The 27,598-nt window shown below is 46.2% G+C and overlaps 1 protein-coding gene across 1 annotated transcript in view; it reads right to left on the reverse strand.

Annotated features, from left to right (window-relative positions):
- The window catches only part of NFATC2 (nuclear factor of activated T cells 2), a 157,492-nt gene that overhangs the window by 78,211 nt on the left and 51,683 nt on the right, over nt 1-27,598 (reverse strand). Inside the window, exon 6 of the mRNA XM_056844560.1 lies at nt 6,127-6,267. Within this exon, the coding sequence (XP_056700538.1) occupies nt 6,127-6,267 (141 nt within the window). The remainder of the gene's footprint in view (nt 1-6,126; nt 6,268-27,598) is intronic.

A 27,598-nucleotide genomic window follows, 5' to 3' on the forward strand; every position in this document is an offset into this window, starting at 1 on the left:
CATCACACCCCACAATGTATGACTACATTGGAAGTGTAATTGGGGGGGGTCAAATTGCTGGCAAATAGAAGGGAGACAAAATTCCAGGGACTCTAGCCCCTCTAGAGCCCCATGGCGCAGAGTGGAAAGCTGCAGCACTGCAGTCAAAAGCTCTGCTCACGACCTGAGTTCGATCCCAATGGAGGTTGGTTTCAGGTAGCCGGCTCAAGGTTGACTCAGCCTTCCATCCTCCCGAGGTCGGTAAAGTGAGTACCCAGCTTGCTGGGTAAAATGTAGGATGACTGGGGAAGGCAATGGCAAACCACCCTGTAAACACTGTCTGCCTAGTAAACGTCGGGATGTGACATCACCCCATGGGTCAGGAATGACCCTGTGCTTGAACAGGGGACTACCTTTACCTTTTTTACCTACAGTAGTCCCTCTAGGGGCCCAGAGAGTCCAGCCAACCTTGAGATTTATTTCCATACAGTTGGGTTTGAAAGGAGTATCCGGAGGGAATCTTTGTCTGGGGTCCCATAGTGGCTCTCAGCAGCCCTAACTGGGGAGGGGCTCATTCTGAAGCACATTCTAGTCCTCATGGAGCACCAAGACATGGTAGAAAGAGCTGTCCAGTTGCACCCTTCTTAGGGAAGTCTGTAGGATTTTCAAGGCAAGAGTCAAACAGAGGTGGCTTGCCATTGCCTGCCTCTGTGTAACAACCCCTGGACTTCCATGGTGATCTCCCACCCAAGTACTAGCCAGGACCAACCCTTCTTAGTTTTTGATATCTGATAAGATTGGGCTAGCCTGAGTCATTAGGACCACCAAACATAGCACTTCATAAAGGACAGGATACATTCTTAAGAAGTCCTTCTTCTATTGATAAGGAGAATTCCAATCAAGGGGCTTTCCCACATCAGGTTTTGCTCAGCTACACAGTATCATGTACTGATCAGACAACTTTTGGAGTGGTCTGAAAAAATAAGGGAAATCTTTTTTAAAACCCTGGAGAGCATGGATTGGCAAATGATACTGTACGTATGACTGATGTAAACCAATGCAGTTAGGAAGCCAAGGTGGGCCAAAAACCCAGTGCAGAAAAGCCCAAGAAGGCATCATTTGTTCCACACAATTATGATGTTGTGACTTTCCATAAATGATCAAGTCAAGGCTGCTGATTAGGGTTGCCTGGTCCCTCTTTGCCACTTCCAGGAGGTTTTTAGGATGGAGCCTGAGGAGGGCAGGGTTTGGGGAGGGACTTCAATGCCATAGAGTCCCATTGCCAAAGTGGCCATTTTCTCCAGGTTGAAACAATCTCTATTGGCTGGAAATCCTGTAATAGCAGGAGATCTGCAGCTAATACCTGGAGGCTGGCAATCCTACTGCTGATACAGGAAATGTATGGGTTTAGGGCCAGCCTTGTGACCCACTTTTAATTCATTCTTCTAAACTGGGGGTCTCCAGTGTGGTGCCTGTGGGCACTATGGTGCCCACTGACACTTTTCCTGGTGCCTGCTAAGTGTTTTTAGAAAGTGGGTGGGGCCAGGTGGGGATTTTGCCCAGGATGTTTTCTGATTGGCCATTGGTTGTGCAGACTTTGCTTTGGTAGCAGGTGCCATCACAGCACAAGGATCTCAATTGTGTGCATGATGACAAGGTGCAGGAGCTGTTTTCAGGCTAGCTTCATCTTCCGTGGCAGCCGTTTTGTGGGAACCATTCTGTAGCTGCGCCCACCCCCCATCTGCCCATTGCAATAAAGCCATTACAAACATATTTGCGGCTTTCTGCGGCTCCGGGGGGGGGGCATTTTTGGAGGTAGAGGTCCCACACTTTCAGTGTAGCTTGAGGGGACCCTTCTTTCAAGAACCCCCAAGTTTTGTGAAGATTGGGTCAGGGGTCCCGAATTATGGGGCCCGGAAGGGGTCCCTCCACCCATCTGCCCATTGGAATACAGACTTTAAAAACACATTCGCGTTGAGCCGTACCATTACCCTGGCCTGGGGTTCTGGTTGCCTCGGCAGTTGGGCTGTACTATTACCCCAGCCTGGGGGTCTGACTAAAAGGCAATTAATCCCGAGTTATGGGGTCCCCCCCATCCACCCATTGGAATGAATGGGAGCAGGCAATCCTTAATGTGCATCTAGAGAGCGGCAAATCCAAGGCAAAACCTCCCGTGCATAAATGGCCAGAGAGTATGTGTGTGTGAGTCTGCTAGAATCATATTGGATTACTCCTGAGTCCTGACTCCCAGTCCCTGCTCCTGATGGAAGAAGACATCCACAGTAAGACCCATTTGGGGGCTTTTCTCTATAGTTCTCTATAATTTTTTTCCTGTGTGTGTGTATGTGGGGGGAGGAGATTCTGTGTGTGTGTGTGTGTGTGTGAGAGAGAGAGAGAGAGAGAGAGAGAGAGAGGGGGGGGAGCCAAAGGGGGGTGGGTTTACCTGTTCTGCTGGGGGGTGGGCTTGATTGCCTCTGTGTGGGACTGTGCTTTCTACTGTTTTCACTGGTTGCCAACTTCATGTGGAGTTAACTGTGGGTCAGTGAGTCTTTCTCTGGCTGGTTCCTATTGTTTCCAATGGGCTGTGCAGCCGCTCCTGTTGTTTCGAATGGGCTAGCCTGTCATTTATTTTAGTACATCCCCTGTAATGTATTTCAGTGGAGTCAATGCAAGTCAACTGACATTCCCCTCTCCCATTATCTTCAATGGGCTGGACAGCCTCTCCCATTGCTTCCAATGGGCAGACTTGTCATTCGTTTTAGTACATCCCTTTTAATGGCTTTATTCCAATGGGCAGATGGGGGACCCCTTTCGGCCCCCATAACTCGGGGGCCCCTGACCCAATCTTCACAAAACTTGGGGGTTCTTGCAAGAAGGGTCCCCTCAAGGTACACTGAAAGTTTGGGACCTCTACCTCCAAAAAATGCTTCCCCGGAGTCGTGGAAAGCCATGAATGTGTTTGTAATGGCTTCATTGCAATGGGCAAATTGGGGGGACCCCTTCCGGGCCCCATATCTTGGGGGACCCTGACCCAATCTTCACAAAAATTGGGGGTTCTTGCAAGAAGGGTACCCTCAAGCTACACTGAACGTTTGGGACCTCTACCTCCAAAAATGCCCCCCCCCGGAGCCGTGGAAAGCCACGAATGTGTTTGTAATGGCTTTATTCCAATGGGCAGATGGGGGGACCCCCTTCCGGGCCCCATAACTCGGGGGCCCCTGACCCAATCTTTACAAAATTTGGGGGTTCTTGCAAGAAGGGTCCCCTCAAGCTACACTGAAAGTTTGGGACCTCTACCTCCAAACATGCCCCCCCAAAGCCGCGGAACGGGGCAAATGTGCTTTAAATGGCTTTATTCGGCGGAGTTTTTCCCCAAACTCCAAATCTCGTGCTGAATTCCCCGGATCCGAATCAGGGGAGTTTGGACTTTGGCATTTCCCAAATCAAAATGGGCCAAATTTTGCCGAATGCGAATTTTACCAAAAAAAAAAATTCAACAGCCCTAGTGAGAGAAGCTTTTGGGTGGCAAAGCTGAAAGAAACAAATGGTAGCTGATCCCCCCCCCAAAAAAAAGAATCCACATGCCATAAATGACAAGTAGGAGAAGGAGAGTTGTTTTTTATATGCCGACTTTCTCTAGCACTTAAGGAAGAATCAAACCGGCTTGCAATCACCTTCCCTTCCCCTCCCCACAAGAGACACTGCACCACTCTGGCTCCCATGGCTCCCTAACTTGTTTTCTACAGGCTAGTAGATCTGGTGGACGTTGGCAGGGCTGCCTTAAAAATGGTAGAAAAGGGACTCCCTCATTTGCAAAGGCAAGGACACTAGGCCCAGCGGTTGCCTCCCACTGGGAATGTACATTTGCACCTGCGCGCCGTCAAAATGTGGTTTTCATCATTCTCAGCAGGTTCCCACTCACCACTGGAAGCTGCTATTTACAAGCATCGGAGCTTCAGATGCCGATTCCTATCTGGCTTGGGCAGCTGCTGTTGCTGCACTTTTTAAAAAAGTTAAAAGCTCTAATATGCTTCAAGTATCTTACCGTGTACATCTCTGAATGGCAGCTAGTCCCCAAGAGACCCTGTAGTGGGTGGCAGCTCTTATTGACCACAACCCACCCCCCTCAAATGAGTAAGCGCTGCAGAGGTCAGCTTTCAAATGTTTTCTAATGGTGTGTGAATTAATTGTGCTGTATCCTCTCTTAGTCATCGCCCATTGTTCGCACTGGTGTGTTACCTAGTGAAAACAATGAGTCTATGCTGAAGCTATTTCTTGAGAGGTCAGGTATGATTCAGGTCAGAAATCAAAGCAACCCCAGGGCTATTCATGGCAGGCCGTGATGAATGCAAAGGGAAAAGAGTAGTAAGGATGAATTGGAATGGGAGAAAATGACGATTATTTACACTGGGAGTCAGGAGCAGAGGTCCAAACGCAGCTCCTGGAGGCATGCTCCCCAGGTTGGCATTTGCTACCCCAAAGTTGGAAAAAACGGGAAGGAACAAGAGGGGTAGCTATCAGAGTCGCCAGCTGGCTACTTGGGCAGGGTGGGTAGGGTTACCAGCCTCCAGGTGGTGGCTGGAGATCTCCCGCTATTACAACTGATCTCCAGGCGACAGAGATCAGTTCCCCTGGAGAAAACAGTTGCTTTAAAGGAGGAATCTATGGCATTATGTCCTGTTGACGTCCCTCCCCTTCCCAAACCCTGCCTTCCTCAGGCTCCACTCCCCAAAACTCCAAGTATTTTCGGAACCGGAGCTGGCAACCCTTATGGTGTGAGGAGGCATTGATTTAACATCGCAGGTACTGCCTCTCTCTCCACCCCCCCCAACTATGATGTGTGGCTGCCAGACCTCTGGTTTTTTAGAGTCAGGCAACCCATTCCTAACCCTAAGCCTGACATTTTCTGGTTGGCTCCGTCTCCTGCAACAGCCATTTTGTGACTGTGCCCACCACACTGTGTCAGATTTCCAAAGATGCCTGCTGGCTCAAAAAGGTTAAGGACCACTGATACACAGGAATTAGTTGGGTGATTTATACCCTATTCTACAGGAGAATAAGGACATGAAGAGGCAAGGGGGACTATTGGCCAGAATAGTATGGGTAAGGATTTGAACAAGACATTTGTAGATATAAATCCGTGGGAGGGTCTAACCTTCCAAAATTCCATGCCTACTTCTTGGTGATAGGGAAATTCTGCCTCCTCAGGACCAAGCAGTGTACTGCGCTAATCCAGACAGGAGCTAGCTGATTGGTGCTAGGGGAAATTAGAAATGGAGAGCACCATTCCTTTCTCCCAATTGGTTCCCTGGCATCAGTCCAGGGAACACGAGATTGCCCTCTTAAAAACATAAGAACACAAGAAAAGCCACATTGGATCAGACCAAGGCCCATCAAGTTCAGCAGACTGTTCACACAGTGGCCAACCAGGTGCCTCTAGGAAGCCCACAAACAAGATGACTGCAGCAGCATTATCCTGCTTGTGTTCCACAGCACCTAATATAATAGGCATGCTCCCTCTGATACTAGAGAGAATAGGTATGCATCATGACTAGAATTCATTTTGACTAGTAGCCATGGATAGTCCTATCCTCCATGAATATGTCCACTCCCCTCTTAAAGCCTTCCAAGTTGGCAGCCATCACCACATCCTGGGACAAGGAGTTCCACAATTTAACTATGCATTGTGTGAAGAAATACTTTCTTTTATCTCTCACCCTCCAGCTTCAGCAGATGACTTGTGTTCTGGTATTATGAGAGGGAGAAAACGTTCTCCCCGTCCACTGTCTCCATACCATGCATAATTTTATAGACCTCTAGCATATCTTCCCTTAACCACCTTCTTTCCAAGCTAAATAACCCTAAGTGTTTTAACCGCTCCTCATAGGGCAGTTGCTCTAGTCCCCTGATCATTGTGGTTGCTCTTTTCTGCACCTTCTCAAGCTCTGCAATATCCTTTTTGAGGTGTGGTGACCAGAATTGAACACAGTATTGCATGTGTGACTGGCTTTATAGAATAAGCATTTTTCCTTTCATTTCTGGTCAACCTTGGGCCCATTTGGACAGCTGTTAGTAAGATCCATTCCTATAAGACATAGCCTTTTTTTGACAAGCAAAACTAGAGAAATGGCACAAAGATTGACATACCTGGTGTCTTTTCTGTGAAAACAACCTTTGACTCAGCAGTAAAATTCTGGCCGGTCAGAATCATCTGTTGCCCACCATATACCAGGCAGCTGTCAACATCTTGTCTTTCCACCATCGGAAGTTCATGCGCGGAGCGTTGAGCTGGGGACAAAATACAGCCATGAATGAAATTAAATCTCTCTCTCTCTTTTTTTGGGGGTTAGAAAATTTCAGAGCTACCCCATGGGGTTCACAAGTTTTGTCACTATTGCCGTCTCCTCGGTGCCAGAAGAGCTTCTCCAGGAGGCTAAATTTAGTGCTGAAAGAAAATGAGGAAAAATAAACTTATGCTCAAAGCATTTTTATTTGGAAAGAGTCGGGAGCTGGCTCCGGCGCTTCAGCTGTGCTGGCCTTACTCCTTGTCCCTGACAAAAGAGAACCCGGCTGAATGAGCTGGAGTCAGCCCATGTCTGTTTCCAAGTCAATGGCCAAATATTCAAGTGCAAGTACACTACAGTCCTGGAACTTTAAATATGCCACCTGCAGACTGGATTCCAGTAGATAACTCTGAATTCTTGTAAACTAAGCTAAAGCATAATTTAAAAACGATTGTTAAATGATTTTTTATTTGGGTTAACGTCTCCGACATTGCTAGATTTAAAAGGTTTTAGATGGTTTGATTGGGGTTTTAGACTTAGGAGAAGAAGGTTGGGTTTTTATACCCCGCTTTTTCTCTACCTTGAAGGAAGAAGACGAGAAGAGTTGGTTTTTATATGCCGACTTTCTCTACCATTTAAGGAAGAATCAAACCGGCTTACAATCACCTTCCCTTACCCTCCCCACAACAGACAACTTGTGAGATAGGTGGGGCTGAGAGAGATCTGAGAGAACTGTGACTGGCCCAAGGTCACCTGGCAGGCTTCATGTGGAGGAGTGGGGAATAAAACCCAGTTCTCCAGATTAGAGCCCGCCACTCTTAACCACTATACCACGCTGGCTCTTATATTATCTAAGGATGAAATGTTGTAAATTGTTGCATTTCATATCTGTCGTTAGCCACCTTGAGCCCCACTGTGGCAGGGGTGGGGCAGGATATAAATCAAAAGGATATACCGTATATACTCGAGTATAAGCCGAGTTTTTTAGCCATGATTTTTGGCTTAAAAAACTCACCTCGGCTTATACTCGGGTCAATACGGTAATTCGCCTGCCAGGCCCTCTCCCAGCACGCTCCCACCGGCCAGCTGATGGGCGGGCTGTCCCGCCTTCTCCCCGACACCCCACCCGATCGCGCCTTCTGCACGGCGGCAGTGGCGGCTTCTTCCCCCCCACCCCCCACCCCACCCGATTGTGCCTTCTGCACGAAGGCGACGGCGGCGGTTTCTTCCCACCCCACCACACCCCACCCGCGCCTTTTGCACGATCGCACCTTCTGCTCGGCGGTGGTTTCTTCACCTCCCACCCCACCCCGCCTTCTGCTGGGCGGCGGCGGTTTCTTCACCCCACCTCCCCCACCCCCACCCCCCCACCTCACCCGGGCCGGTCCTCCCGCTTGCCAGCTGACTCTGCGGGGCCTCCTGCACGAAGGGAGGGGGCCGCCGCCGCCACCGCCTGCCTGTGCGCCTGGAGCCCGGTCAGGTAAGCCTGTGGGGGGGAGGGGGTGCATTTCCCCCTCGGCTTATACGTGGGTGCCTAATTTTTCCCCATTTTTGGGGTGAAATTAGGCACCTCGGCTTATACTCGGGTCGGCTTATACCTGAATATATACGGTAAGTCAAAAGCCTTCCAAGTTGGTAGCCATCACCACATCCTGGGGCAGGGAGTTCCACAATTTAAGTATGCATAGTATGAAGAAATACTTCCTTTTGTCTGTTTTGAATCTCACCCTTCAGCTTCACTGTTGGCCTCACTATTCATGGAGGAGAGGGGTATTCATGGCTATTAGTTAGAATGGATACTAGTCATGCTGCATACCTATTCTCTCTAGTATCAGAGGAGCATGCCTATTATTTTGGGTGCGGTGGAACACAGGCAGAATGGTGCTGCTGCAGTCATCTTGTTTGTGGCTTCCTGGAGGCACCTGGTTGGCCACTGAGTGAACAGACTGCTGGACTTGATGGGCCTTGGTCTGATCCAGCAGGGCCTTTCTTATGTTCTTATGTTCTCACTGTTGAACTGCTATTGTAGTTGGCAAGGTTTTCTTCACATGTTCCTTAAAGTTCACCTCTTCGCCCCTGGAACTCCTTTCCCTCTCGCCCTACCCTTACCTAACATAATGAATAATCTATTAAAGAGGAACAAATACTTCCTCTGGTAACTGTCTTGTCTTTTTAAGGACGTCTGGCCTGGTGCTCTGAGAACTGTAGCTCCAGTACAATGCATGCATTTGCACATCCCTGAACATTTGTGCATTAAAAAATAGTTGAGTAGAAGCATTGTATTCCTAGCAATCACATTACTCCCTCTTACGCTTTATGATACAGGACAGCTGCAATTTCGGCATCCTTCCCCCCACAACATCAACAGCTGGAAAGGATCAAGAGTTTCCTTCTGAATGCTCCAGATGTGTCGCTAGGGCAACTGTTTAGGTTAGGTGACCTCGGAGTTCAGGACCTGAATCGGAACTCCTCCACATCTATCCCATCCCTACTTCTCTGGAGAATTCTTTTCAACAGTTTCACATCTTTCGCTGCTTCTAATACTCTCTGGATGAAAAGGGGGAGGGAGAGGTTATCCTGGGAGGCACTGAACCATTGACTGTTGGCCAGGCCACACAGCCTCCCTACTTGGAGTTGGGCATTTTCTTTTCCTCCTGCTTCAGCTCAACTACAATCATGGTGCATGGGCTACTTAAACCCTTTCCACCATTACCCATCGAATATGAACCATGTTTTTTTTTACACCAATGCAAACTTATGAACATTTTCCAGCAGTATAATAAACAGAAGGGGGAACCAAGTCCAACCATGAAGAATCATAGAGTTGGAAGGAACCACCAGGGTCATCTAGTCCAACCTCCTGCACAATGCAGGAAATTCCAAACTATCTCCCACACACACACACAGTAACCCCTACTCCATGCCCAGAAGATGGTCAAGGTGCCCTCTCTCTCATGATCTGCCTAAAGTCATAGAATCAGCATTACTGACAGATGGTCATCTAACCTCTTCTTCAAAAGAGAAAATAAGCAACATGCTGTGAACAGAGGGGTTGGGTTTACGGGTGCTAATTCCCTTTCAATGACTACTTGAAACATACTACTCTTGGACTTCCTGATTTTGAGGACTAATTCCCACACATCTGTGTGAAAATTGTACCCATTCGGTTCTGAATATATGAAACTCATGAGACTGAGTCATACCAATGGCCCATCTACCCCAGGTATTCTCTGCTCTGATAGAGGCTCTCCCAAATCTCTGGTGAGTCTTTCCCCAGCCTTATTAACCAGTGACTCATTTAACTGGAAGTGCCAAGAATAGAACCAGGGACCTTTAGCCTGCAAAGCATGTGCTCTCCAGTGGAATTATATGCCTTTGACATCTACATCTTCCCAAATAACGCTGTACTTGCTGAACTCCAGGAAGGATTAACAGTTTGATTAACACAAAAAAGGGTTCCAGATATTAGATTTTTAGAATGCTCTTGCAGAACGCATGAAAGCACAAACTAAGAAAATTCTGTGCATTCTCCTGGACCCGTCGGCAGCTTTTGATACCATCAATCATGGTATCATTCTGGATGGCCATTTGGGACTGGGAGGCACTGTTCTGTGGCGGTTCCCGTCCCACCACGAGGGTAGGTTTCACAGCGTGGTCCTTGGGAACTGCTGCTCTGCCCCATAGCCTTTAGCCTACAGAGTACCCCAAGGCTCGTCTTGTCCCCCATACTTTTCAACATCTATTTAAAGCCGCTGGGAGAGGACATCTAGAGATTTGGGCTGAGCTTCCTCAACATGCAAATGACACTCACTCAAGTCTATCTCGTGCTACCAACAGACCTCACGAAGGCTATGGAAACCGTGAACAGGTGCTTAGAGGAAGTTTTGGAATGGATGAGCGCCGACAAGCTGTAACTTAATCCCGACCAAATGGAGGTGCTACCGGTAGGCTGAAGGCCTACCCCCTTTTGATCCTAGAGGTTTTAAAGCTGGGCGATTATTTGTTTTCAGGTTCTTCTAGTGGTAGAACCCCAGATATACATACCCTTTTTTGTTGCAGCTTACAAGAATCCACACATGGATCACACTTTTAATCACACTTTTATGAATGCATCTGTCATTTCACTGACCTGTTTGGTTAACTAATCAAACTGAAAGAATTATTTTATTAGCTAAACTGGAGGCTTTGTAAGGGATGTACATATTCAAAGCAGATTTATCAAGCTACATTTGAATTCCCTCGGAAGATGTCTAGCTTCGGAATCAACTCAGCAAATATATTCTCAAAGACTCATTTTAAGTCTTTCCTTTTTTTAGAGGGCTATAGATGGATGGGGTGGGAGAGTAGATATAATTCAGAACTATACATCATTTCAGGACTACGAGGAAGCGAGCTCTGACCCTATATGCACTCTATGTGGGGATGCCCTTGAAGACTGTCCAGAAGCTACAGTTGGTATGCTGCAGCCAGAGTGTTGACTGGAGTGGATTGTAAGGATTATATCACTCCAGTCATGTTCCACCTGCACCGGCTTCCACTTTGCTTGTGGGCTCAATTCAACATACTCATATTTACCTTTAAAGCTCCAGGGCCGACATTCCTAAAGGACTGCCTTCTCCCAAATGAACCTATCCGCTCACTCCAGTCGTCCTCAAAGGCCCTGCTTCGATTCCCCCTGCCATCTGAGGCTAGATGGGTGGTGGCCCAAGAAAGGGCCTCTGCCATCATGGTACCAAAACCTTGGAACTCTCTCCACAGAGAGGTTCATCTGTCTGCCTCTATCAGTGTCTTTCGCCAGCAGAAGACTTTTTTTTGTTTGTTTCATCTACCATATCCTCAATAACATTTTTTGGCCCTCCTACTCGTGTTGTTTGTTTATGCATCTTTAATTAAATTTTATATTTTAACTACATTTTAATTGTTTAAATATTTTAATGTTTTTATGTTCACCGCCTTGTCGACCCTGATTGGGCAGAAAGGTGGCAAAAATATTTTAAATAAACAAACAAATAAATAAGAGATCATGTTGGGAAAAAAATTCGTTAGTCTGTAAAAGGTACGATTGGACTCTTGCAAAATTCTAATGTCACTGCATCACACAACGCTATAGAAATTTCCCAGTTTTCTATGGTTTTTACCATAGAGTTTTGAGGAAACCCAAGAGTGTCACACGATACAGCGATGTAACTTCCAGCTCTGCAGCCGGAAATGGCATCATGTGATGCTGTTTCACCAGGTCCCTGCCCCTTCTTAGTCTCCTGCCAGTTTTCTCCATTCTGCTAGTTTTGTCCTTTCAACAGCTATTCACTGTGCAATTAAAAATTCACTACTAAATATGCACTACTCAAAACACATATTATTACTTATGACAATTGATCATTCACATGATTTTAGTTTTTTTCCCTAAAGTAAAAGAACTGTTATTCTCACAGCTGGCCCACCAGACTGCCAATTAAAGAGTATATATGCTGAGATGAGTTTCACAGAAGTAACTGATTTCTTCCACATGGTTTGTGCAATTAATCATTCTTTGTAAATAGTCAAAGTTCTGATGAGTTCATAATTGGATTTACTGCTAACAAGAGATTTATAGTTCTGAAATGATGTATAGTTCTGAATTATATCTACTCCCCCACCCCATCCATCTATAGCACTCTAAAAAAAAAAAAGAAGAGACTTAAATTATATCTTTGAGAATATATTTGCTGAGTTGATTCTGAAGCTAGACATCTTCCGAGGGATTTCAGACGTAGCTTGATAAATCTGCTTTGAATATGTACATCCCATACAAAGCCTCCAGTTTAGCTAATAAAATATTTTTTTGCAGTTTGATTAGGTAACCAAACAGGTCAATGAGATGAAAGACACATTTATAAAAGTGTGGTTAAGAAATTTTTTTTTTAAGTACTTTTCCATGTGTGGATTCTTGTAAGCTGAAACAAAAAGGGGTATGCATATCTGGGGTTCTACCACTATAAGAACCCAAAAAACAAATAATCGTCCAGCTTTAAAACCTCTAGGATCAAAAGGGGGAGGCAAGACCTTCAGCCTACCAGTAGCACCTCCATTTGGGCGGGATTAAGTTACAGCTTGTTGGCTCTCATCCATTCCGAAACTTCCTCTAAGCACCTGTTCACGGTTTCCACAGCCTTCCTGAGGTCTGTTGGTAGCGCGACATGAGTTGAGTGTCATCTGCATATTGAGGCAGCTCAGCCCAAATCTTTAGATTGTCAACATCTCATAGTCATAATGTAGTCTTAAAGTCTGGAGTAGTTATCAAGTATTGCTGCCCCCAAAGCAAAAGGATCTACACTGTGTAGAGAGAGTTAGCATGGTGTGGTGGTTAAGAGCAGTGGTTTGGAGCAGTGGAGTCTGATCTGGTTTGATTCCCCACTCCTCCACATGAGCAGCGGAGGCTAATCTGGTGAACTGGATTCGTTTCCCCACTCCTATACACCAAGCCAGCTGGGTGACCTTGGGAAAGTCATGCTCTCTCAGACTCACCTACCTCACAGGGTGTCTGTTGTGGGGAGGAGAAGGGAAGGTGATTGTAAGCCGGTTTGATTCTCCCTTAAGTGGTAGAGAAAGTCGGCATATAAAAACCAACTCTTCTTCTTCTTAAGCTTTGGCAACCATTTTGTGGCTAGCTCCGTCATCTGTGGTAGCCATTTTGTGGCAGCCATTTTGTGGCTGCACCCATCACGCCGTGTCAAAATTCCAAATGTGCCTGCAGGCTCAGAAAGGTTGGGGACCCCTGGAGTAGACAATACTGACTTTAATGGACCAGTGGTCTGATTCAGTATAATGCAGCGTCACATGTACTACATTTTTGGAGAGTTTATTTTTTAAAGCCCTACCAGAGCACATGCAGATCATAACAAAATAATCCGGGGGGGGGGGGATTAATTGCAGAAAATAACCTTGAAATCAGTTGATGGGGGCTGGGATTTTATTACCATGTAACTATGAAAAAAAGTTCAAGACAGAGTTGCCTTTGTCAAATATAACTAATCATACCCAGATGGAAAGTGTTGCACAATTTAAAGATTCTTGCAGAAGAAACCAGTTGATTGCAAGATGGCAAAAACACACCCGACCTAGAGGGAACCTACCCATGTGGCAAGAAGTCTGTATAAAAAATCTTGGCCTTTATTTATAGGTATACCCTTTGTATTTCAATATTACAGAAAAGCAATTAAACCCTTAACAACTTTGAAACACTGGGCAATGAAAGGGGGAGGGGGGTCACAGAAGAAGGGTGACAGATAATATTTGACAGAAGGATGCCTATTAGAAAATATTGCCCAGAAAATGGCAGCAAATGCGTAGAGGTTTTGAATCATTTTTGAACTGGTAACAGCCAGGGACATTTCAGAAGAAACTGCACACATGAGTTTTTGATGCACACACTTGTTGATGTTGGCTGGGATCCACCTATCAGAGGCAACATTTGTAAATTTGTGTGTGATAAAGATATCAGATGCCTCTTTTCCGTTCAATGGCAAATCCTGCAAATTTAAAAAGAGAGAGAAATACTCTACATTGGCTGGACCTGACAGAAATAGTCCAGAAGGGCCATTCCATTTCCCTTCCTTAGAAGATGCTTCTGAAGCAGATTTGTCAACCTCTAGGTTTAACTGCTTTCCAACTTTTCTTTTATCTGTGGCCATGTCAGGATCTAAAAGAAAGCTGGCCAAAGGAAACACTTCACATGCTTGAACAACTGGAGAAGGTTTGTGGGAGTCCAACTCAAACGGTCATCAGGAACCCCCACAGAGGACAACTGGGGTATCTCTATTTGGGCGGAGACCCTGCTGGCAGAAGGGCGGGATTTTGGCCCCAGAAGAAATGCTCCAGCCAAGCTGGGCTCTAAACTTTGTGGAGATGCAGAACAGGGAAACGAAAGAGCTGAACAAATTCCTGAAAATTCCCTTCTGGAAAGAGCGCTGGCAGGAAGATGGGTTCCAGCCCAGAGTGACATGAGGCCCCCTTGTCAATATCGTTTTGTCCCAGTATGGACAGAGGCTGGTGCAGAGATTTCATTGGCCAAGGAGGTTGGCTAATTATAGCATAGTGTTCCAGCTTGAACACACAATATTTTTGGAGCCCACGTGCCGCCCTTTCTTCTAGTACCTGGAGGTTGGCAACCCTATTCATAATTCCCTTCACCCCCCCAAAAAAGGTGGAAAGGTACAAAGAAAGGGAAGGAAATCAGGGTGCATGGGTCGGTTCAGTGTTGCCATCCATATAAAAGGGACATGCAAACAGGTCCGTTGGCTTAAACTGGCTTTCTGGTTAATCCCCAGTAAATTCACCGGTCTCTAGAAGGCTCAGGGAAGGTGTATCACAGGCAGTTAGTTCACACTATTCCTTTTCTTCCCCTCAGGGGCTGGCACCCCATAAAGCCAACCTACAGCTACTGTAGTTTATGAGCGCTGTCTAAACAGAATACTGTTGACTTATCCAGCCGGGGTGTTTACTTTCAATAGCAACAGCCACTGACATAATGCAGGAAAGCAACCGTTAAAACGAAACACTCACTTTTGCCTCGAAACAGCGTGTCAGCCCTGTTAATGGCACCGAGGATAGGGTTTGTTTTTTTTTTTTTTTTGCTGTCTTTATTTTATCGAGCCGCCTACAGATCAAGATGTTACGGATCCTCGGTGCCAAAAATTACAACCCAGCCAGCAGCAGAAAAGAAACAAAAGGGGGCTGTGGTTATCAGGGCCTCCGCTGCGTTTGTTTCAGGAAACGCTGCGGCGCTGAGAGAAAGGAATGGGGGAGAGGCGGCCAAAGAGAGCGATTTGTACAGAGGCAGACCAGAAGTCCGTGGCTCAAAAAAATAATAATTCAAGAAGCGTGAGGTTGCGACTCAGGGGAAGGATCCGCCTAACTCAGCATTCTGTATACCACAAAGTCAATCAACTGTCCCAAGGACAAAATCTGAGCATCATGTCTCTGGGCTCAATAAGAACTTGCAACATACCCCCACCCCGTGCAGTCCTAACCAATAATACGGTTTCATGAGTCATGAAGGAAAAATGTCTATTTTATTTCTGAAGTGTCATAATCAGCGTGGTGTAGCGGTTAAGAGTGGAGGGCTCTAATCCAGAGAACCTTGCTTGATTCTCCACTCCTCCACATGAGTGGCGGCCGCTAATCTGGAGAACCTGGTTGGTTTCCCCACTCCTACACATAAAGCCAGCTGGGTGACCTTGGGCTAGTCACAGCTCTTAGAGCTCTCTCAGCCCCACCTACCTCACAGGGTGTCTGTTGTGGGGAAGGGAAGGAGATTGTAAACTGGTTTGATTCTCCCTTAAGTGATAGAGAAAGTCGGCATATAAAAGCCAGCTCTTCTTCTTCATCGTGGTAAGAGGTTTGCTGCCTGAACCAAGCCCAGTTCCTCCACCCTGAGCCTCTAGACCCTAGTAAAGCATGCTCATGTTCACATGCTCAATCACATCAAAATATGAAGTTGGCTTGTACTGAATCAGACCATTGGTCCAGCAAGGTCAGCTTAATCTTCCAAGACAGGCAGCGGCTCTCCAGGGCCTCATAAGAACACAAGGAAAGCCCTGCTGGATCAGACCAAGGCCCATCAAGTCCAGCAGTCTGTTCACACTGCGGCCAACCAGGTGCCTCTAGGAAGCCCACAAACAAGACGACTGCAGCAGCACCATCCTGCCTGTGTTCCACAGCACCTAATATAATAGCCATCCTGGCTCTGTCTTCTACTGTATTTGCTACCCCTCCCAATTTAGTATAATCTGCAAATTTAATAAACATCGCCTCTATTCCTTCATCCAAATAATTTATAAAGGTGATGAACAACACAGGGCCCAGGACAGATCCACTTATCACTCCTCACCAGTTTGTTGTGAGGGTAAAATGGAGGAGAGGAGAATGATGCAAGCCGCTTGGGGTCCCCATTGGGGAGAAAGGTGGGGTATAAATGAATTAAATAAACAGGTCAGTCCAATCTTGGCCCGTGCAGATGGCAGCTAACAGGAAGCTTAAGAACCGAATTCAGAGACACTGTCCTTCAGTGTTACTCCTCTGAAGATGCCGGCCACAGCTGCTGGCGAAACGTCAGGAAAGAAAATACCAAGACCACGGTCACACAGCCCGGATAACGTACAAGAACCAATGAACTCTGACCATGAAAGCCTTTGACAATATTTTGAATTCTTGAAATATTTGCTCAGTCACACACAGCGCTGGTGGCTGAAAATTTTGTGCTGGTTCTGAGGAACTAACAATACATTTGCATCCTGTCCCCTTCTCCTACAGCAGCTCTGAACTTTAGTGGTGTGAAAAGACAGCCCACATTCCAGAGGCAAGCGCCAGGAGTTACCAGGGCTGAGAACACGGAGCTCTAGATGATCGTAGGAAGAAACTGCTGCCTGTGGATACAGTCAGGTGAAAAGTCTCCAGAGGGGAGTCATCTCCAGTTCAAGTGTACCAAAAATTGGACACGTATTGGGGGTTACTGTCTGTAGCCAGACAGCTGTTCTCCTCCCACTCCCAAAAAAACAAAATTAATGGTTGCCTAGATAGACAGTTTATCATTTCCAGGGCATGGTGAGGGTCAGGTCACGGATAGACCGACCCTCCACGAATTTGCCTGACCTTTTAAAAGTAGCCACTGCCCATCATCACATCTGGCGGCAGGGAATACATGTAAGTCAGCAGATCTATCATATCAAGCTGCCTCATATTGAATCAGGACACCGGGCTCTCAAGGTCAGCACTGTCTACTCTGACGGGAAGTGGCCCTCCAACGTCTCAGGACACAGTCAGTCACATCATCTGCTGACCGGCCCTTTAACTGGAGATGCTAAAGCATTTAAAATTCTGCATGAACCTTTCTGATTGCTACCCCAGGATGTGGAACCCGCTTAATTGGGGAGGTGAGACAGCCACAGCATGCCTTCTAGAGACACAAAGAAGAGTACTTGAAGGGCTGTCATATAGAGGATGGTGCCGAGTTGTTTTCTGTTGCTCAAGAAGGTCGGACCAGAACCAACGGGTTGAAATTAAATCAAAAGAGTTTCCGTCTAGACATTAGGAAGAATTTTCTAACAGTTAGAGCGGTTCCTCAGTGGAACAGGCTTCCTTGGGAGGTGGTAAGCTCTCCTTCCCTGGAGATTTTTAAGCAGAGGCTAGATGGCCATCTGTCAGCAATGCTGATTCTATGAACTTAGGCAATTCAAGAGAGGGAGGGTATCTTGGCCATCTTCTGGGCACTGTGTGTGTGTGGGGGAGGTACTTGTGAATTTCCTGCATTGTGCAGGGGGTTGGACTAGATGACCCTGGCGGTCCCTTCCAACTCTATGATTCTATACTTTGCTTTACTGTAAGGAGTCTCAAAGAAACTTACTATCGCCTTCCCTTCCCCTTCCCACAACAGACACCTTGTGAGGTAGGTTGGGGCTGAGAGAGTTCTGAGAGAACTGTGACTGGCCTAAGGTCACCTAGCAGGGTTCATGTGGAGGAGTGGGGAACAAACCCGGTTCTCCAGATTAGAGTCCGCCACTGTTAACCACTACGCTGGCTCTCAACACCACACTGGAAATGTATGTACTGGAAATATCTTTGATTGAACACACACATGAACACATGAAGCTGCCTTCTACTGAATCAGACCCTTGGTCCATCAAAGTCAGTATTGTCTACTCTGACCGGCAGCGGCTCTCCAGGGTCTCAGGCAGATTGGACACTCTTGGACTATACCTTGCTGTCCTCTTCGCATGATCAATGGATGGGTCTATTATGATGCTTTAATGCTTGAGGTTTTTATGCAGATTTAAAGAAAGACGATTGCAAGAAGATTGAAGTCATCATATATCGTGCATATATTTCTTTTATTTAAGGAAAGGTGCAGAAATTTGGGCAACAATTTGAAGCCCCTGAGCAGGAAGGGGAATTGAGGGAAGATGGCTGGCATCCCCACTCTGCCATGGAAGCTCAGTGGGTGACCTTGGGCCAGTCCCACCCCACTCTCAGCCTGAACTACCACCTCATGGCATCTTCTATCTTCCATGTAGACAATCCAGATTATAGGAGAGCATTTACCTTGTTGCGTTATAATGCACTCCCCATAGCTATTCTAGAGGGTAGGTACAAAAGGATTCCTCTTGAGGATTGTGAATGTTTATGTAAAGAGGGGCATGCTGAATCTTTAGAACATGTTGGTTTTGACTGTAAAATCTACACACATATTTGGGGTGCTTTGATTGTTCCAATAATGAAGGGCTCTCCAGGGAAAAGTCGAATGTTTTACCTTTCAGATAAGAATCAGGAGATGACTTTTACGGTGGCAAAATGTGGCTGGCTGGTCTTAAAGTTCAGGAAATCTTGGTCTACACTGGTTCAGGGAGGATCATAAGCAGTTATTATTATAGATCTTCTTTTACTAATTTTCATTTGTTTTAGTATTATTTTATTCTATATTTTAGTGGTGACGAATGATTATCAATCATATGGAAGATATGATATTTATATTTATAACCTATGTTACACTTTTAATTCTATGCGTATAACAGCATTTGGGTCTAGGACCATAATATTTACTTACTTACTTACAGGGCTGTTGTGAGGATAAAAGAGAGGAGAGGAAAATGATGTGAGCCATTTCAGGTCCCCGCTAAGGTGAGGAGCAGGGTATAAAGGTAGCAACTAAATAAATAATTGAGCTCCTGCACTCCATGCTCTAGTCAGATTAAAGAAGTCCCACACGACTCTTTGTCCCACTCCAAAGCTTGTTCTGTACATCCCCTCCCCTGCCACAATTGTGCTCACGACAAACCCTGCAAACAGAATGCACTTATGCAAAACAAGCCTCCTTTGCATGTCTTTCATTCACTTGCGTCACTCGGTTGAATTGGAAGTTGCTCCGCACAAAAGGCTTTATGAGCAGAGCCTAATTTATTATTTTTTAACACGTCTTTTAAAACTATATGCATGTGCGGGGCTTCAGAGTTCACTGGCGTAGCTGCTGAAAAGCGTCTGCAGTGCGCTGCCTGAGCGCAGCCGGCGGAGGCATCTCTGGGGAGCCACCAAAACAGTTCTGTGCTGCTCTTTAACTGGTCTCCAGCCTGCCGTTGACAGTCTACCAGCTGGCTTTCTCAGTTGCGGGAAAACCATAGAGGGCCCAGCCAAGATGAAGATATTTTTTAAGCTGACTGTTTCTTTCCACTGTAGTTACTACTGTGTCGCATCTCACAAGTGCAGAAGACCTCTCTTTATGGGAGAACTGGAGTTGGAAAGGAGGAAAAAAAATTTAAAAGGAGAAACTTCCAGGGAAGTTGCTTAAAAAAGGATTTGACCCCAACGCACCAGCGTAAAATAACTTTTGAAGCAAAGATCTCAAATTCATCAGATGGATTCTGTTTGGAAGGGGTTTTCTTTTGTCTTCCAAAATAGAAGAAAGGGATTTGCATGTAGGGATTTGGCTATGGAAAAACAGGAGCTTTGTGGCACCTTGAAGACACAGCACCTAGCTGAGCTCGCTAGATTAGGGTCGCCAGATCCAGGTTGGGACATTTCTGGAGATTTGCGGATGGAGCGTGGGGAGGACAGGTACCTCAGTGGGGTACAATGCCACAGAGTCCCCCCTCAAAAACATCCATTTTCTCCAGGGGAACTAACCACTGGAGATGATCTATAATTCCAGGGGATCCCCAGGCCCCATCTGAAGGCTGACATTCCCTACAGAGAAGAGAATGGAGCAATGTTGTCGTGAATGATGTCAGACTTTGACTGGTGAGACACAGGTTCAAATCCCTGCACTGCCACAGATGTTATTTTTATTATGATTTAGAAAATGTATATCACACCTCTCCAGAGACCTTCTCCAGAGACAAATTAAAACAGTATGACATAATCATACCTTAGGCCACTAATTATACCCAACCTACTTTACAGAATTTTTGTGTGAATGAAGAGGGGGATTGCCTATGGTTTTACTTATTAAATTTATTTATATCCCACCTTTCTCCTCAATGTGGACCCAAAGTAGCTTACATGGTTCTTCTCTTCTCCATTCTCAAAACAACCCTGTGAGGTAGGTTAGGCTAAGAGTATGTGACTGGCCCAAACTCACCGAGTGAATTTCCTTGGCAGGGTGGGAATTTGAACCTGGGTCTTCAGATCCTAGCCAGTGTGGTGTAGTGGTTACGAGCGGCGGACTCTAATCTGGAGAACCAGGTTTGATTCCCCACTCCTACACATGGTTCCCCCACTCTTCCACATGAAGCCTGCTGGGTGACCTTGGGCTAGTCACAGTTCTCTCTGAACTCTCTCAGCCCCACCTACCTCACAAGGTGCTTGTTGTGGGGAGGGGAAGGGAAGGTGATTGTAAGTCGTTTTGAGACTCCTTAAATGTAGAGAAAAGCAGGGTATAAAAACCAACTCTCCTTCTTCTTTGCCACTAGACAACACTGCCTCTACAGTGACTAATGCTCCTTGGACAAATGGCAGGATAAGAATGCAGTAAATAAGAGGTTCTCTAATGTGTGCTTTTGAATAAAACACCTGATTATTTGAACGGAGGTTTCCCTTAACTTTTATTTTTAATTATCTGGTTCTTTAATACAATTCCTGGTTCTACCTATTGCTGGACTTGGTTCACTCAAATCCACCAATTTGCATGCATGACTGGATATTAGATGTCCTCGGAGGTGTGTCTAGTTAGTTATTCAGTGCTTTCTGCACACTCTGGGAGCGATTCCAAACCCACATAATCTCCCTTCGAGCTACCGATGGCTGCACCCTGCAATGCACAAGCAGCAAGAAATGACCTCACTACCCAAGTCGGTCCTCCCTTCACAGCAGCTGCTGATCGGCTCCCATCAACAGGAACTCTCAGGTGAGCTAAACGGGGGCTCTGTTGCTAGCAACCACCATCTCAAAGGAGCAGCGGTTGACAGGAGCAGGAACACGCAAACTCCAAATCACTATTTCAAGATGTTTCCCCTAAGGGATGTTGTAAACCATTCCTGCATCTGACAGATCCCTGCAGGAGAGGGTTTATCGTCAGCAAGGACTACCGGCTGCAAAAGGAGAAGAGGAAAGTACATTAACATGGGCCGTGGGCCCCCAGGAGAAGACCCCCAGATCCCAATATTCAAAACTAATAAATGATGCAAGGTTGCAGAATCAGAAAAGTGGTCTTACAAGCCAACTAAACCCAGCCTCCTGCATAATGCAGGAAATGCAAGCTGGAATATTACTAACAGATGGCTGTCCAGCCTCGGCAGCTAGGGAAAGCCCACTGTGCCCTAGGTATCTGGTTCCATTGTTGACCGACTCACTAATAATTATAGGAAGGCCTTTACCCTTGCCAGATGCCAGGCCCTACCATCGGCTGTTTTAGAAGGGAAATATAAGAAGATCCCTAGATCAGAGAGGTTATGTCCGTGTGGAACAGGGGACATTGAAACCATCCAACATGCACTGATATGTTGCCCATTCTACCATGAAGTTAGATCAAGCTTATTTCCCCCCTACTTGGTAAATTCCCTGATGAGTCAATTGAGCTTTTGGCAAAGAAGCTCCTATTAGGAGAAGACCCTCAGCTTACGCTCCAAACTGCCAATTTCTGCACTGTTGCTATTAAAATACGCAGAGCTTTATTAGAGAATGATTGTTAGAATATTTTACAGCTTTATCAATTTTAATGTGATAATTTTAACCAGGGACTGCTTTTATTGACCTTACACCTTTATATGTACGGGCAGTCTGTGATTCTGCGGTGCAAATTTTGATGTGTTGGCACGTGATTGGTCAGTCAATCGTATTAATAAACTTGACCGACTCACTGTTACAAAGGTTCTCCTCACATTCATGTATTGCAGTACAGTCGCAATTTACAATTACTTTGACCTTTTGCAGCAACTACACTGTATAGAATCATAGAATCATAGAGCTGGAAGGGGCCATACAGGCTATCTAGTCCAACCCCCTGCTCAATGCAGGATCAGCCTAGATCATCCCTGACAAGTGCTTGTCCAGCCTTTGCTTGAAGACTGCCAGTGAGGGGGAGCTCACCACCTCCCTAGGCAGCCCATTCCACTGCTGAACTACTCTTTCCATAAAAAAAACTTTTTCCTAATATCCAGCCGATACCTCTCTGCCTGCAATTTAAACCCATTATTGCAAGTCCTATCCTCTGCTGCCAACAGGAACAGCTCCCTGCCTTCCTCTAAGTGACTGCCCTTCAAATACTTAAAGAGAGCAATCATGTCCCCACTCAACCTCCTCCTCTCCGGACTAAACACTCCCAACCCCCTCAGCCTTTCCTCATAAAGCGTGGTCTCCAGGCCCCTGATCATCCTCAACACTTTCCTCTGCACCTGCTCGATTCTGTTTTAAGCGTAGCTACTAATTGTTATATAAACTGCTTGCAATCTCTGGTGCTATGCACTTTCTCCCCCTTCTCCTCACATTCAACCTGTAACTTAAGCTCATTAGGTCTCGCCTTGGGTCCTGGAGCAGCAGAGAAGTCCTGGCCCTCTTCCATGAGATGTCAAATATCTGGTGGGTTGAACGCAAACCAAGCCACCTCAGTCTTTTCTTCCCCAGACTAAGCATGCCCAGTTCCTTCAAACCTTTCCTCGTACAACTTGTTTTTCAGACCCCCGACCATCTCCAGGTGCCCCACCTGACCCTGTTCTAATCTGTCTCCATCTTTCTTGAAGTGCAGCACCCAGAATAGGGGCAGTACTCCAAATGAAGTCTAACTAGCAGGGAGTAGAGTGGAGCTACCACTTCTTATGATTTGGATTACGAACCTAAGAGGATGCTTGGATACTGTTACTACTGAAACATTCACCTCTTGGCTTTACGGTTATGCCCATGCACTTCAAATTGTGGGTTCTCTCATCCAGTTCACATACTATGAAGCATTATAACCCTGAAGAACTTTTCAACAGGACTGCAAGTTTACAGCTTCTAGCTAGCTTGCTCCCTTTTAGAAAAGACACCATTTTCCCGCAAGATGTGGATGGGAACAGTTGCTGGAATGTACAAATTTGGAGCATCATTAATGCATACATGAGAAGCAAAAGAGAGACCAAATGACAGAGAGAGATGCCCACTCAAATGCCTTTAAGGAAGCTACATTTTATGACCTAGAAGTCCAGATGAATTAAGTAAGGCTTATTTTCAACAGTGAAAGTTGTTACAAAAGGAAGGGCCAGTTTCGATCAGGTGAAATTAGCTATCAGGTGGAAACTCACAGTAAAAACAATTACTCTCCATCAAAGGGATCTAGACAAGATGGTAATTTTGAGGAGGGGGGTCTCTCTAGCATGACTGGGCAGTGGAGGTTGCATGAGTGAATTCAAAGATGCTGAAATGGACCAAATGAAAGATGTACTGTCAGTTCTGCAGGCTGGATCCAAACACAGTCTTTCCCTAACAGAAGGCACTTCCGTCGGCGGAAATTAATTTGCCCGTTTCCTCTGTGCCCACTGTTCTTCTTGAAATTCTGCTCCTGGGGGGCAGGGAACCCTTGGGAATGGCATGAGGCAAACCAAACATGAACGTGGAATTGGTGGAAATCACACCTCTCCATCCATTAGAGCAGGGGTGTCGAACTGAATTTATGAGGGCCGGATATGATATAAATGCCACTTGGTCAGGCCAGATCATGAGTGGGGTGGTGGTGGCTGCCTTGCGGGCCAGGTAAGAACTCTGAAGAGGCTTATGTTTGACACCCCTGAATTAGAGGATCCAAACCAGGTCGACATCAGGCAAGAGTCAAGCAGTGTACAAACTAGAACGGGGGTGTTTATTTATATGATGCGTCAAAGTTTTTGGAACTGCATCACTCTTGTGGAGTTCGCTGCCATGTTTCTATACTAGTTACTGGCTCAGACAATTAAAAAAACAGATTAGGCAAATTCACAGAAGACTGATCTAGCAACAGTTATTTGTCAGAAGAGCTTAACAGAACCTCTGTGGACAAAGGCAGCATACCTTTGAAAGCCTGTTGTTGGAAACCATTTTATAATTATGTTGAGGTTCATGGTTAATAAATAGAAAGTGAAGAATTCGATAACAGTCAGTGGTATTATAATGTAACTTTAATTTTATTTTAAGATAATTATTTGGCTCGTCTATATATTAGACATAGACAGTGATCATTTTCTGAATATGTTATTTGTGTAATCTACTGAAATGCAAAGTAATGTCATTTGCCTGATTTGCATTAGAATTTTTTTATCACCAGTTTTTTTAAACTATATGTTAGATGTTTATATCTTTCTCTTTTCCCCGTTTTCCTTCCGCACCTCTTTTATATTTTATATAATAAAAAATATTTTTTTAAAAAGAAAAGAAAGCCTGTTGTTGGAGATAAAGAACAGAGGATGGCCACCGCCGTCACGTGCCTCTCCAGAGCAGATCTTGTCTGACAAGGGAGGCCCGCCACAAATAAGCAATCTGCTTTAAACGTTTGGTTTTGGGCTTAAGCACTACTTCAGAGCAGGGAGAATCTCTGATGCAGACATGGCTTAGCGAGAGTGGTGTGCCAAAATCAAGAGCCGCAAAGGGGGGTGGGAGCTTTTTCGAGCATCTCTTCTCAAGCAGTTTATTGTAACTGCAGGATTTCTGTACCATAATATGAGTCATGCAATAAAGAAGTGAAAATCGTCTGTTATGAGTCTGAAATCCCCAAACCACTGAAAAAGCTCAAGTAACTAACAAAACACACAGGATGAGCAAAACGATAAAAAGAAAACGAACACCCCAACGCAAGTCCTGCAAAAAATGACTGAGAGTCTATGGATGTGCCAAGATAGAGGCCCTTCTACAGGTCCAATCCTGTGAAATGCTGAGCACGTAGGATTTAACCGCCCGGTATCAGACAGGGTAAACGTATGCTAGTGGGCCAAGAAACCTTGCTCCCTGGGAGAACCAACTGGCTGACTGCCGTTTGCATTCTGCATCATAGATACAAATGGTGGAAATCCCCTCTCCACCAACACAAAGTTTATTCAAGTGTATGAAGGGGAACTCCCCACACACACACCGCCCCGGCCATTCTACCTATGTGGCTGATCCTGCTGTCTCTTGGAGTGCTGCCTGGACATCATGGGCTGGATTCAAGCCCTTCTCGAACAGCGCAAGTTCATACAAGAGGTTTCGGCTACAGTCCCTTTCCTCCAGCTGTACCCTGCGCACCCCCTCCCCTGAAAGCTGTTCCTGAGATGTGGGAGACCCTCAGGACTTGTATAGGATGTGAAGGGGATCCAGAAGGGGGAAACGGGCAGAAATCTTCCACCCCATCTGTTGCATAAACTTTTGTTCAATTCATATAGGAGCAGAAAGGCAATTTTGGCTGATGTTCCTTTGTGGCCGAAGCCCCCCTCCCCCTCCACTGCATGCTATACTTAGGGTTGCCAGGTCCCTCTTTGCCATCGGTGGGAGGGTGGGGAGGGTGGGGAGGGACTTCAATGCCGCCATAGAGTCCAATGGCCAAAGCGGCCATTTTCTCCAGGTGAACTGATCTCTATTGGCTGGAGATCAATTATAACAGCAGGAGATCGCCAGATAATACCTGGAGGTTGGCAACCCTAGGGAAGTAACCATTGCTGAATAATAGGTGAGGAGAGCAGAGTAGCTTATATTTACAAGTAAACAGTGCTACCAATGAATAGTATCTCTATCAGCTGGAGATCAATTGTAATATCAGGAGATCTCCAACCAGTACCTGAAGGTTGGCAACCCTAGCTATGCTGCATACCTGAGGAATACCAGGATTGGCTGGGGGCCGAAGGCAACCAGGGTAAAGGAGAAGGCAGCAAAAGCTCTTTCCAGAAACTTCCTTCACACGCACAAAGAACTCAATGTGTTCAGAAAACGGAATGAGACCATCTCATCCCCAGGTTTCATTTCAGCAGTCAAAGTGTGTTGAACTATATGACTGTGTTTCACCTTTCTGTCTGTTCTGGAAGAACCCTAACAAATTCAGTACTCCTATGAGTAAGTGACGCGATGAATTTCAATCAACTTTCGATTTACAAGAAGCTTTCAAGTTTTAGGCTTTAATTGACTAATTTAGAAAAAGGCATAGACTGATATATGGACAATACTGCAGAGGCGGCCAAAGGAAAACCACCTCTGTTCACCTTTTGCCTTGAAAACCCTATGGTGTTGCCGTAAGTCGCCCATTACTTGACGGCACTTTGCACACACAGGGAGAATTTCGCTTACTATGTAAGTTTTTATTCCACCTTTCCACCAAGCAAGTCAGGGTAGTATAGCAGGGCGAACTGGACATTTAACATGCAGAGAGATTTCCCACTGGTGGGCCACTGGTGACCAAAGCAGAGCGAGCAGAGCCATGCCCCAGGAACTCTGCCTGCCTCTCTGCTGCTGCTTGACCAGATGTCCCATCAGCCATGGCGGTTTCTGTCAGCTCAACAACTGTCTTCACCAGTTCTGCTTCCGTGAATGCCCACTGTCAGCCCTCACTGAACTGGGTGGACCTACAGTGCTGGTTTATAGCACCGCAGGAGCCGTTCAGCTCAACTTGCTCCAGGGCTGCTTTCACTTCCCAGTCTGCTCCTGCAGCATACGCTGCTCAGCCCTCTTCCATTTTCAACCACACAACCACCCTGTGATGTAGGTCAGGCTGAAAAGCCACACACATAGGTCTAATCTGCTGGTGGTTCCTGGTTCAAAGAGTGTGCGGCTGTCCTCAACAAGGGCCAGGGCTTTTTTGGCCCTGGCCCCAGCCTGGTGGAATAGCCTTTCTAGGGACATCAGGGCCCTGCGGGACCGTAAGGAGTTCCGCAGGGCCTAGGGTGGCCATCCTCCAGGCACTAGCTGGAGATCTCCTGCTATTACAACTGATCTCCAGCCGATAGAGATCAGTTCCCCGAGAGAAAATGGCTGCTTTGGCCAGTGGACTCTATGGCATTGAAGTCCCTCCCCTCCCCAAACCCTGCCCTCCTCAGGCTCTGCCCCAAAAACCTCCCACCGGTGGCAAAGAGGGAGCTGGCAACCCTAGCAGGGCCTGTAAAATGGAGCATTTCCACCATCCTACTACTGAGGGTAGCCGCAAGTTTATACATCATTACTGGCCTCCCTGTCCTTCCCCCACCTCCAGTCTTGACATCTGGGGGGGGGAGGTTGACCTGCCAAAACCGGTACACTGTGGCGTCTGAATTGTCTTTAAGGCCACCTGGTTTACAGTTTTTAATCTGAGGTTTTAATTATTGTTCTATGGTTTTATGTATTTTAAAGGTTGTCACTCGCCCTGAGCCCGGCCTTGGCTGGGAATGAGGGCGAACTATAAATTTGAAAAAACCAACCAACCAACCAAC

Source organism: Euleptes europaea, chromosome 2, assembly GCF_029931775.1.
Source record: "Euleptes europaea isolate rEulEur1 chromosome 2, rEulEur1.hap1, whole genome shotgun sequence".
NCBI classification, from domain to species: Eukaryota; Metazoa; Chordata; class Lepidosauria; order Squamata; family Sphaerodactylidae; genus Euleptes; species Euleptes europaea.